General features: G+C 44.2%; 2 protein-coding genes across 17 annotated transcripts in view; one reads left to right on the forward strand and one right to left on the reverse strand.

The window, feature by feature from the left end:
• The window catches only part of LOC135376146 (kunitz-type serine protease inhibitor C3-like), a 101,632-nt gene extending 99,849 nt beyond the window's left edge, over window positions 1-1,783 (forward strand). The window contains exon 7 of the mRNA XM_064608745.1: window positions 1,734-1,783. The gene's annotated coding sequence lies outside the window, so the exon portion shown is untranslated. The remainder of the gene's footprint in view (window positions 1-1,733) is intronic.
• Window positions 1,784-10,136: 8,353 nt separating this feature from the next.
• LOC135376144 (papilin-like) overlaps window positions 10,137-13,546 on the reverse strand; it is a 70,348-nt gene continuing 66,938 nt past the window's right edge. For all 16 annotated transcript variants that reach the window (XM_064608738.1, XM_064608737.1, XM_064608723.1 and 13 more), the window contains 2 exons: window positions 13,015-13,077; window positions 10,137-10,256 (listed from right to left, as the gene is read on the reverse strand). In XM_064608738.1, the coding sequence (XP_064464808.1) occupies window positions 10,234-10,256; window positions 13,015-13,077 (86 nt within the window). In that variant the 3' untranslated portion in view covers window positions 10,137-10,233. The remainder of the gene's footprint in view (window positions 10,257-13,014; window positions 13,078-13,546) is intronic.

The raw sequence follows: 13,546 nt of genomic DNA on the forward strand, positions 1-13,546 counted from the left end.
TCATGATAGTCAGATGAGGGAAAGTCATCCACGAATGACCGCAGCTCCAACAAAAACTATGCGCAGTGACGCAACAAAAATAGTCTGAAACAATTAGTAAAAATTCCGCTCGATTGTCGCAAAGGAGAACGCACGGAAGGTAAGTGGAGATGAGTGCAGGAGATGTTCCCGCCTCTCGTTTTAGCTTTCTGTCATCCGCTTTGACCTTAATGCTGGTGGCAACCGTGTTGTCACAACGAAAACGCAACAACCGTCAGAGAAGGCAAAACGAGTGAACGCCTCCTCCTTTTGGCACATTTTTCGCTTCCTTGCGAAAATGAAACAAGCGGGACTAAAGCGTAATTTGTATCCGTTGCGATACTGTGCATAGTTTTTGGTGGGTGTGCGGTTATTCGTGAAGGACATCATACTTTTAAAAAAATGCAAGGTTCGCCGGGCACTTTTCAAATTCCAATTGAGAAAAATAAATTACTAACTATTAAAAATTGCCTTCCTCAATGACGGCAAAAGTTTCCGTAAGGTAATTGCTGAAAATTCCGTAATCCTCCGACGAGTACGTCGCTAGATAGAATTTTTTAACACTTTAGGTGAAACATCCACAAATGTACCCCATTTATTTATTTATTCAGAGAGCTCTGCAGCGCCGTGAGGCATTACAGCAGAGGAGTGAGGAAGTACAATGGTGATGCTACTTGCATCATTCTCAGGAAAAACACACCAATATTGTACACTGACTACACACAGTATTACATGGTAGAAACGAAAAAAAAAAGAAGAGTAACAACAAAAACAAAGAATCAGTGCATAAGACACCTAATCTTAGCCATAAATAATGTATTATTGGCAGCATTAACGGCTTCTTGGGGCAGAGAATTCCACTCTGGGATGGTGGAACAAAAGAAAGATTGCTTTAAAACACTCGTTGAAAAACGCAATGGTCCAATTTTTTTAGAGTGATCCATCCTGGACGATAATTCATCACATTTTTTTTTCTAAAGACAGTTACGTGTTTCATATAATTCTGTTTATAGTAAGGGAAGACATGCTGCGCTCTAGTGATGCCATCTTCAGTGACGCCCAAGAACGGATCCCCATTTCAAAGCTTTCTGCGAACAAACAGTTATCATGTTGACCCTTCACTACCGAAGCCATGTGTTCGTGACGATGAAGCATCCCATTGTGCTGCAAAAATATCACGAGATGGCTTCTTGGAGATAATGAATCATACTTCGTTTATGTTGGGAGTGAGATTATCACGTGTTGCAGGTTGTGGTCAGCAGACAGCGGTTTCCTAGTAGCAGCCCCGTTGAGTACTCCAATGATAAAAGTAAAAGCTCCTGAATGCAACTCCCTATTTTAGGCAAATTTGTTGCAGCTCAAATGAGACACCCTGTATAGTGCCACATTGACAGGTTGAGGATGAGGGCCGTTTGCACATAGAATAAAACGGGGATGAGAACGATCCTGAAAAGTTCAGAGTTCAGATTTTATTTCTGCGTACAGCCCTCAAATTGGTGGAAAGAGAGAAACCTCCCTGTTAACTGGATGTTCCACTCGTCCGAAAACAGCCTTGATGACACATTTGAAAAGATCCCATCTTATCGTCAGCGGCATCATGGGAACGCAAATTACATCTTTCACAATTTGTTTCTTCAGCTTCGTAAAAATTATCAAGTGGAAAGACTTGTTTTTTAGTGCGCACCATACTAAAGTTTTTATTCTCTCTCTTGCAGGCTGACGAGGGGAAAGAAAAGGTTCTTGCAATAAAGCTCAAAATGACTTGAGAATTCCTCGACTTGAAATTCCGCAACTAAGTAACACACTGTGGCGACTCAAGTGTCAGCACAGTCCAAAGTAGTTTGAATGTGGACGCATGCGTTTACTAAGCTATTCATGCTCGGAACACGGGTGAAGAAAACTCTATTAATATCTAGGTTGCAAGGCCGAAAGTTTACGGATTGCAAAATTTATTGTTATTTAACTCGGGAACGTTGGCCTGATTCATCAAAGGCTACGGCCTGTTTTCTAAGGCAGGAAGATGTATCGTATGATGTAGGAAGGGAATTGCCTCAGGACGAGAAGCGGCGATATTTCGAACAGACTCTTCTTCTGGGCACCGTGCTCATGATTGACATGGTATTTAAAGGCGGCGTTTCAGGTTTCAGGTTTCAGGTTTCAGGTTTTATTTACTCTTTCTGAGTTTCAATGAATTACAAATGGGACTGTGAGGGCGTGCCCTGTGTAACAGTCCCAGCAGTAGATACACAGACGTACATGAATATATAACAAGCCTTGTGGGAAAGAAAGAAGAAAAAAAAAGACATTGACAAACAATTGACAAAAATGCATTGACAAGGAAAGTGAAACATTATGGTGCAACCTATAGTAAGCAAAGAGCATTACCGACATAGATAAAACAATTGTATAAGTAATATCAAGGGCGTGTTATGTCAAGAAAGAAAGGAAGAGATCATTACTAAATCATAGAGCTGTCGTGTCCCATTACCATTGTGATAGATGTAAACGGGAATATCTCTTAAATTGAAAAAAGGAAGACAGGGTTCTGATATGCAACGGTAGGGAATTCCATACCTTGGAACCAAAGAAAGACATTGAAAATATACCATAATTTGTACGTGAAGAAGGAGGTTGAAGCATGTCAGGCTGATGACGTAGGTTGTACAATGTATGAACACGATTGAGAGAGATCAAGTGGTCCGTGATAGCCCCATGGATCAACTTGTACATGAAAAGTGCGACTTTATGCTTAACAAGAGAATAAACATTTTGCACTGACAAACACTGAAAGGCAAACGCTATTGATTCGCAGGGGGGTATGAACAACATTATCCTCAGGGCCCTTCTTTGGGAGTGTAAAATAGGAAGAAGGGTGGAGGGATAGGTCAGCCCATAGACCTCCAGAGCGTACGAAATAGGCGTTAAAGGTTCATGCGAATTGTGGGTCAACAGCCCCGGGGGAAGGAAGGCTTTTACGGCCGAAGTGAATGGCCGCTTTGTAAGAGTGTGGAGGGGATTATGTGAACCCTGGCTCCAGGCCGGTTACAGAAATGCGAAGTCAACGATGTGGTGGTGGTGGTGGTGGTGATAGGGCTTGCCGTTGTCGGCCTCACGTATGTGGGCAACGTCACGACTCACGCCCTGGGGGAATGTGCGTCCTGGGCCGACTTCTAAGGGAACTGTGCCGACATATGTCTGAAAGCGTCTGAGGAAAACCCAGGAAAAACCCCAGACAGCACAGCCGGCACCGGGATTCGAACCCGGGTACCTCCCAGTCTCGACGTTAACGTCAAGCGAAGTCAACGAACAACGGGACAACAGGCAGGAATGGGCGACCATTCCGAAAGATAAGGAGGTTAGTGGTTACGTGGTATAGGTGGGAGTAACGCACTACTAAGTAACGCGTTACATTCGAGTAGTGGAATATGGTAACGCATTACATTTGGGAGCAAAGTGAGGAGTAACGTAACGTCATTACATTTTTAATAACGAACGCGTAACGCGTTATGCGTTACTGCGTGTTCAAGAACATTGATTCGTCGTCTAAACTTGAAAGCTTGACCAAGAAGGTCACATCTATCTATTCATCTTCAACAATGACAAGAAAGTAACATCGACATCCACGAAGAACGCAGAAGAAGGGTTATTGACCTACCCTGGTTGAGATGTCACCTTTGTGTACCGCCAAGGTACCAAGGGATTGGCTGTTTGGATTTGTACTGTGTGAGATAAAAGGTCACCGTCTCTACCAACCTTGACAAGGAGCATTAGGCGTCCTCTCAGCCCAACGTGCGAAGCTCACAGATGAAAATTTTGAACATCAACTACTTCTGCGTTGCAATAAACCGTACATGTAAGTTGTGTTTATGCGTGACCCTCGTTTGTCCCCAACATTGTTTGTATTGACTTGCGGAATGCACTTATGCGACTCAACCACAAATGGTACATATTATAAGGACAATTGGTGAAGTAATGCAAAAGTAACTGCATTACTTATCAGAAGTAACGGCGACAGTAGCGCGTTCCCTACTACCACAACAGCAACCAATAACGTAACGCGTTACTTTTTGAAAAAGTAGTGAGTAACGGCAGTGCACTAGAAAATAAAAGTAACTTCCCCACTTATGTTACGTGGGGAAATTTTCAGAGCAAGCCAACTATTTTTTTTGTAACATATATATTTGTAATACACAGTTGTGGCATGCAATGGAGTAGTGGCAGGAGTGTTGAAGTGTTCAGCGACTGCTTTGAGGAGTTTGTTTCAGGAGTCGGTTCTGTGTCCGGTGAGGCGGTTGTTCATTTGTTGGCCCGTTTCACCAACGTATTACATAGAGCAGTCGCCGCATTCAATGCAGTATATGACATTAGAGCTTGTGCATGTGAATGCGTCGTTAACAGAGTGGGTGTAATTGCTCGCAGTGCTTTTGATGGAGTTAGCGTGTTGAACGTCCATGCATGTGTTGCAGAGGCGTGTTCCATTGTACTGGGTGTTCGTTTTTTTTTTTCTTGCATTGGCCAAGGAGTTTGCTAGGGTTTTCCGGCGTCGGTACGTTAGCTGTATTGAATGGGTGAACATACTCCTGAGTCCGTCATTGCTTTAGAGGAGGGGCTCATGTTTCCTAGAATGACTTTGTTGTTTGGATGTGCGTTGGAATATCTTGCGATGAAGCTTCTTTGGCTCGTGTCAGAATCTTTTCGGTGTTCCAAAACATCGTTTCGATCCAGTGTGAGTGCCTTGCGATGGAATTCGGTTAGAAGGGAGTCTGGGTAGTCTCTTTGGGCAAGTGTGCTACAGAGTTCGACGAGCTTCTCAGTATAATCTGTGTCGTTTGAACAAACTCTGCGCAGTCTGACACTCTGCCCATTAGGAATGCCAACCTTACAGTGGCGCGGGCGTGGTGACTGTTCAAGTGACGGTATCGTTGTTTGTCACTTGGAATCGAACCCACATCTTCTGGATTACCGGTCCAGGGCTCTACCAACTGAGCTAAGCTAACACTTTTTTTCTTTTCCACCTTTTATTAACAAAACACAGAAGTACACACAAGTACACCTAAGCTAACACGCCTCTCCAGCTACTTTCGGGGTGCGTCATCTGAAGGGACGACAAACCAGCCACTCACTCTCACTCACCCTCCTTTCACTCTTACATTTTTTGCTCACTCATACACACATTCATACGACGGAGATCGACGCAAGCGGCACCTGTTGAACAAGAGAGAAACTGATGTTCTGAGGCTGGAACAACATAGAAGGGACAGATACAAGCAAAGCCTCAAATTGCCTAAGAAATCAACGATGAAAGATGAAAGTCACTGAAAAGGTTAGCCAGCTGTAGGGATCGAACCCACATCTTCTGGATTACCGGGCTACGGCTCTACCAATTGAGCTAAGCTAACACGCCCCTCCAGCGACTTTCGGGGTGCGTCATCTGAAGGGACGACAAACCAGCCACTCACTCACCCTCCTTTCACTCATACATTTTTTGGTCACTCATACACACATTCATACGACGGAAATCGACGCAAGCGGCACCTGTTGAACAAGAGAGAAACTGATGTTCTGAGGCTGGAACAACATAGAAGGAACAGATATAAACAAAGCCTCAAATTGCCTAAGAAATCAACGATGAAAGATGAAAGTCACTGAAAAGGTTAACCAGCTGTAGGGATCGTACACATTCATACGACGGAAATCGATGCAAGCGGCACCTGGTGAACAAGTCGTCTCTTCAGATGACGCACACCGAAAGCCGCTGGAGAGGCGTGTTAGCTTAGCCCAATTGGTAGAGCTCTGAACCGGTAATCCAGAAGATGTGGGTTCGATCCCTACAGCTGGCTAACCTTTTCAGTGACTTTCATCTTTCATCGTTGATTTCTTAGGCAATTTGAGGCTTTGTTTGTATCTGTCCCTTCTATGTTGTTCCAGCCTCAGAACATCAGTTTCTCTCTTGTTCAACAGGTGCCGCTTGCGTCGATTTCCGTCGTATGTAAGAGTGAAAGGAGTGAGAGTGAGTGGCTGGTTTGTCGTCCCTTCAGATGACGCACCCTGTTTGTCACTTGGCTTTTTGCACAGGATTGTGGTGAGGTTGCCGTTGCCTAGCTATATTGTGGTGCCGAGAAAGTTGATTGAGTGAGTTGAGTGTTGGTGATGTGAACCTTATAGTGCTGTGCGCGGTGTTTAGTAGATCTGCGAACTTTTGAATTTCGTGTTCCCCGTGTTCCCATATTATACATATATCAGCGATGTATCGATGTTTCAGTCGGCTTGACCGATTGGCATTGGCATCGCGAAACAAGATGGCGGTTACTTCCAGAGCGTGGAAAGTTGAGTTGTCGAGTGAACGTTATCATGGAATGGCCACGTATGTTGACTGTTCCAAACAATGTGTATCATCTACGGGCAGTTGTCGGATGTAATGCATTTCACACGCTTCAACGTCCAATCTTGTCGTGCTGTTTGGGCATTTGTGTAACACGGGTACGTACCATTTTCTGTATTTTCAGTCAATACGGGGTGTACACGGGCAATATGGGGCCCATATTCCCAGGATTTTCCCAATATTGGCTCAAACTTGGCAATACGGGGCCCTTATTGCCAGGATTTTCCCCATATTGGCAAAACGGGCCCCATATTGGACCCGTATCGCCAATGACCAGCCAACATGGGCCCAATATTGTGTGCTGCTGAGGACATCGTTCTTAACTCCTTTCACTCTGGCGATCTGTTTTGTGGGTCCGGCTAAAAGAATGCTGTACGTTTTGGCTCGGATGGTTACGACTTCTTGAATAACACCACCTCCCGTCTCGTCTTTGAAGTGCCCTATGAGGTTCGCGTGCACGTCTTTGAAAAGCGGGTGGTCCGGTGGATAGGAGTACATATCTAACTCATCCTCAATTTTCATCAGCTGCTCTTCGAGGCTTCACACTGTGCGTATCACCATAGACCAACTGCACTGGACATGTCAAGCGAGAAAAGAGCAACTCGTAAATGAAGCTGTACATTCGGACTGGGGATATCTCTAAAATATCAAAACACACATAAATGGGGTGCGTGCATTTGATGCGACGCTGTTTCGTCTTGTACAAGATGCAACTGTCACTACGAACGTGAAAATGACGAAAACGAAAAACACCTCTTCGTGTCCCAGTGATACAAGTTCAGAGTGCAGGGCGATGATCGTGGTGTAGGTGTCACTGATGACTGCGGCAGAGTAAGAGGCCAGCGCCTCCAGAACCACTTTACTGCCGGTGAGGATCGACCAGGCTCTTGGCGCACACGAGGAGACATGTCTCAAAGCGGCCAGTAGTGCGAATGCCTCGGCCTCAGCAGATGACATAAGAGGGAGCTTGAAGCCGTGCTCAGCTCCATCCTTTGGGATGCAGAAGGCAGCAGACGACCCAACTAGAGAAACTGAAGCATCGGTGTATATTTGGGTTCGATGCCGGTGGTGACTGTAGATGTGGTACAAGGTCAGTTGGCAGGCCACAACTGTTGGCACAACCTTCTTTTTCCTAAGGCCCGGAATTGACGTTTGTACAGTGGGGTAGTGAAGTGTCCAGATGGGTGGCGCAAAGAAGGTACGGGTGGAGGTTGAGGGGATGTTGCTTAGTAAACGGCAAATAGCTTGACCAAATGCAGATGCAGGATAACGTTACGCAATGTCACAGAGGTAATGGGCGCGGCATTCATAATGTGTCGTTTCTCTGCACGAATGTTTGGAAAAAATTGTCTTGGCAGATTGAAAGGATGCTGTGAACACGTTTTGTTTTCATACCCACCCAAGCATTACACAATACTGAGCCCATATTGGCTGATCATTGGAGATAGAGGTCCAATATTGGACCTGTTTTGCCAATATGGGGAAAATCCTGGCAACATGTGCCCCATATTGCACGTGTACTCCCCATATTGACTTGAAGATGCAGAAAATTTTACGTACCTGTGTTGCATAAATGCCTAAGTGGCATTGGACGTTGAAGCGTGTAAAATGCTCCATTCAATACGTCATTACATCCAACAACTTCCCGCAGATCATACATATTGTTCGAAATAGTCAACATATGTGGCAATCCCATTATAATGTTCACTAGAACTGAACAACTCAACCTTCCACTTGTTGGAAGCGGCCGCCATCTTGCTGCTTTGTGGGGAAGGCATTCAGCGTCAAGTCGTGTTTCAAGTGTCTCTGCTAGTGGAGAGTCCGTTCTCGTCCATGAAACAGTGTCCGTAAAGCTGAATTGTGTGAAAACGAAATTGTTTACACTATTATGATTGCCATCTGGGACCGAACCCTAAAAGCTGAACGTGAACCGAACCATTAAATATAGATTTGACTCTCTGTGCAGTGCTTACAAACTGTACAGCTCCTTCAGGTGTTGAGGTGGTTTGTGAAAAGGTATAATGAAGCATGGGCTCTCATGCAAGAGGTCCATGCAAATCCAGCAAGGAGGAAAAGGCCTGGAACTCTGGCTGTATATTTTTCACACATAATTTTACAACTGCAGCATACTTGAGCTGTTTGTGTACCAACTGTATGTAGCACTGGATGTAAGTTTCAGCAGAACAGTTTGGCAATTTGATGAAGCTGCCTTGTGTAAAGCTTGTCAGGCTAGGGCAGTTTGCAAAGAATTTGTGCTGTAGGTAGGAAACCAACCTCCCTGATTTCCAGTCAGCCTGTGTTACTACCTCGACATCAGTGTGCTGCATACATACCAAGTGCCTTGATCTGGCACCAGCAGTGTTTTGTATACGCTGTCGGACCTCTCGACTTGTTTAGCAGTGCCTTTCTTGTTGCAATTTCTACTGCCGCTAGTATTTTTTGTTGCCTTTTCTGTCTTTCATGCAAACGGCCATGAAGACGTTGGCGCCACCTAGTGTGACGCCTTGCAACTAGGTAGTCACCTGTCGTCGATCTCTGCTACCAGCCATTGTCTCCTGCGAGCAAGATGGCTGCCTCTTGTCAGTGGCCATTCCAGAACGATTTCTCCTATATGGCATCGTTGATTTTCAAATAAGTTGTTCCTCTCCACTCTATTTCTATTTCTTAATTTTTTATGACTGAGACTAGATGCCAACATGCAGAGTGGTTTGGACACTTGTCAGATGCTCCCCAATTAGTGAAATGACTCACTGGATGATCATAATTGCCATGAGGCTCCTACCTGTTTGAATTGCTAATTAATGACGTCCCCGAGTAGTCTGCGTATTGCCCGCTGATTGTAGTCGTTCCCTACTAGAACGCACTCACGTTCTGTCACTGTACTAGCTCCATGATATACCGTGTGCAATGATACCGGGGTTGTGAAAGAAGGCGTTCAGAATGATCCTTCAGTTCTGGCATGTGTATCGTACCTTCACTGTGAACGGTTTTCGAATGAAACAAGTGCTTAAGTACAAGGACCCTACTTCATAGAATCTGTGACAAAACTCACTCATATTCTGTCACAGTACTAGCTTCTTCATCTACAGCGGCAGAAATATCGCTCAGTAAGCACATACCGGGAGTGCGAAGAAAGGCCTTCAGAATGAGGCTTCAGTTTCAATTTTCATTTATTTTCTTCGTCCGTGGGAGGAAGAGCAAAAAGCCATTCTGGCATGTCTATCGTATCCGTCCTTCAAGATGAAGTGGTGCGAATGACAAGAGGATTACGTAGCTCGAATTCTCATCTATAAAGCAGCAGGGTCTTGTCAGAGAGAAAGACACGGACCTTGTGAACGTCATCGCTCTGACAAAATACAAGGTGCACCGTGCACGGATGACAAAAATCGTCGAAAAAAACTTGATATTCAAATCAGCGTGATTGAAAATCGCAATTGTTGCCTTGCTTCGCAACCCACACGCTGAATCAGAGTGGAACAGTCTCTGTCTCTAGAATAGCCCATAAAACAGCTATTTACTTTACATTTATCATAATTATTTGTTGTTTAAGGTATTTATGGAAGTGTTTAGAGCATTCAAATACTGTACTTATATTTTATATATAAATATTCCTCTTGCAAAGTACTTATGCTAAGTATTTAAACGCAATTTACGGCAAAGTATTTTGCGTTTATTTTTAAATTCATCTAACGTATTTTTGCCCGCATTACGAGCAGAGCAACTACATACACAGCAATTGGGTAGTGACAACCACGTGATTTATTAATGAAACACAGAAAGAACAATTAATATACTACAGGTGTCGAAAGCACGTGCGCTTCCATGTCTTGTGGCTAGTGGTCGCCCCAATAGATTCCTGTTGCAGTAGAGATAAAACACAAACTTTTATACATAACACAATGGAGACAAACAAGCTATGGATATCGTATTTACAGATGAATTGTACGTCTGGCCGTCCTTTCGAAAAGAGTGACGTAGGTGAGTGAATCAGTAGGTGACGAATTAGAAAAAAAATTCATTCTTTAATTAGGTAGTTTACTATGCAGGAAAAAACTGGAATACTCTTCCATGAGAAATACGTAAAATTACAACCTTGTTCGTTTTCAAAAGTGAGATTTCTCAAATGTTATGGGCGGATTGTTAGTTCACTAGTTAGTTTCTTTTTCCTTTGTGTGTGTATATGTGTTGGATTTTATGTTCTGGTTCCCCAGGTAAATATGACTTTTCATTGTTTGTCAGTGTGTAGTTTTGTACACGTATCAGCTTGCAGACTGAAAGGGACCGCGTCACAGGTGCGCCTTGCGATCACGTTGAAAAACTGTATATTTCTTTGACCAATAAATAAAATACCTACCTACCTACCCACCCACCCACCTATGAAACTGCGATGACGCCTTCTTTACCTGTAGCCGCGTGACATCTAGCTCCAGTACAAAGTCAAAAAGTGCATTTCACGGGAGCCTTCGCACTGTGTCTCGGTATATTTCCGCATGGACAAATTGAGTAACACTGTCTATTGGGAAAGGTGTTCAGGAGGATCTACAAGACAACCTGATCAGTTTGCAGCGTATCAACCGACTGATCCCAAGGTTGCGTGTTCGAACCCCCCCCCCCCTCCAGCAACTAGGTGGCAGAGTACAAGTAGCTAGGGCATGCTGTCCCTTACCAGTGACGTCAGATTCAAGACACCGTGGGACAATCTCACTGGAATCCACAGATGATATTTTACGCATTCAGGTGTGCCAGTGCGAGTGATCTTTCGTAGCCCTTACGTGAACAGACAAATTTCATTGTGTTCTTTTCGTTTGTCCAGTTACGCACTAAAAAATGATACCCATTTTCATTATTGTGTCGCGGGGAGTCACAGTTTGCGAAATATAAATGCCTCAGTACTCGCTTGCACAAAAAAGCCGGAAAACGTGCATGACGTCATCGAGGGTTCTCTTCACTCCCCCCAACGTTCGAGGTCTGCCTGCAGATGAAGGAAATGGACCTTCAAAGAGCAATGTTGCCAGACGCTTCGGTACATTGGTCCATTATATGTAGTCATACTCCTCAGATCTAGAAGTTATATTCGCATCACAGGGAGAAAAAAAATTTTAGGATAAGCGGTGAAATGCGGATTAGTTGGCGAACAGTACATAATGATAGACGGAACGCAGCCAGGAACGCAGCCAGGGACACGAACAAGGAAGCGCACAAACGAACTGCTGGCGTTGGTTTCCTCGTCCGTGTCCCTTGCTGCGTTCCGTCTATCATTATGGTTTAGGATAGTCATACGAGACACGCGGATTACAATGGCATAATTTCGATACGATCCCCAAGAAAAGATATTTTGACCGCGCTTTAAGCCGAAAGAATCGGCGTGACGCTTTCCTTCATATGTTATATCACGACGAAGCAAGTGCTGATACGAGCAGCGTACTGATCTTGAGAAATGGAAAGCAGAAAAGAAAAAAAGTGTGGGCACAGTGGGTTAGTATGCGTCCTGGGGAATCTTCAGGGGAACTGAGCAGACGTCGCTCCGGAAAATTTGCCGGAACACCCTTACAGTTGATGACTGAACACGAACCAAGCAGCTCCGAGTCTTAGCTCCAACCAACGAGTGTGTTCTGTATCTGGAGGTTCGTTGGCACATAGTCACAACGCTGTCTCATGGAGCAGTTTCCCAATAGGAAGATTCATATAGCGGTAGACAATATGCACTACTGAAAGAAGCCCAACGCTGCGCTAACATTGCAAGTCTAACAAAACTAGACTGCACCGCATAGAACGCTCAAAGCCAGTCATCAGTTAGGATAGTATAATGACCATTATTGATTTGTTGAAAGTGTGAGGTGTACCCCTTTCTCTATAATAACGGGGAGTCCCTTCACCACCCCACCACCTGTAGTAATTTGGCTACCTGTTATTTGCTACAAAAGGCCCGAATTTGTAACTGTAACTGTAATGGTTGTCCCACACCGTGTTATGAGGTGAGGTTCTCATTTTACAGTTGTATACGCTACATTGGATAATGAACGCGTATAGTTGTGTACGTCGCTAAGTCACCAATGCGTCACGCTCCAACAGAATGCAACTTGAAATCTGTTTAATACTCGGAGAATGCATTTGGAGGTCCGTAATTGCATGCCGAAGAAGATTTATGTTCACAGGAACAGTTAAAAGCGGCGTACTTTCTCCCTCAAAAAGAAGAGAAACGGCTATTTACGTTATGGTTTGGTTCATTAACTTGACGATTATGCTGCACTGGGTGAAATGACTGGTTGTAAAAGCAATCTAAATCCGCATTCGTGATCTCTTCTGACAGGAGTCAACTTTAATATTCATTGTTCTGTTGTGTGGTCTCCTGATGACGACGACTTGAGGAACTCAGGGTACCGTGTATCGAGCTTTCGTGAAATACGCTAAATTTAATTTACAGATAGAAAGATCATGATGAAAGAGATGACGGAGAAACTAGCTCAAAAGTCGACATATATACAAGAACATCGTTGTAAGCCATTAAGATATCTGGTGTCCAAAAAATTGATACAATGTCACAAAAGGTTTGATGGAGACAAATACGTATAAAACTCAATGAAGTAATGCTGTCGATGACGATGGTAACTTACGGGTGTCAGGGACAGGGTTTATGATAGGGCTCCTGTGTTGGCTCTCGTGCTGTCCAGATGTATCTGCGGGAGTCAGAACAATTAATCTCTGTAGGATAGTCAGATTAGGTAAAGTAAAATACGTCACTTATTGCTCGACATCTGATAGTTTTCTTAGAGGTGAAAGCACGACATCGTTGTTTGTCTCGTGTAAATATTAGAGGAATTAGATGATTCCATGTGCGGCGCGGACATTGAACACAAGTCTTCGTTCATATATGAGCGTCATTTGTTAGATCGAACCGCAAATGGGGAGACGTTTTGACATCTGCGCGCCCTTACGTAGTCCCAAGGGCATCCGTATGCAAACGGTAAAAGTTTAAGCAAACTATTCATAACTACGTAAACAATGACATTTCGCCGAGGCAAACCACAATTAGGGACGACATAAACAAGTAAGCCTCAAACGCCCAGAAATCAACGAATGCAACAACTCAGGGAAAATATTCCTGACGTCAGCACCCCTTTTCCCTGAGTTTTGTCATTCGTTTAT

This window comes from Ornithodoros turicata, unplaced genomic scaffold (genome assembly GCF_037126465.1).
Source record: "Ornithodoros turicata isolate Travis unplaced genomic scaffold, ASM3712646v1 ctg00001047.1, whole genome shotgun sequence".
In the NCBI taxonomy this organism is placed as follows: domain Eukaryota; kingdom Metazoa; phylum Arthropoda; class Arachnida; order Ixodida; family Argasidae; genus Ornithodoros; species Ornithodoros turicata.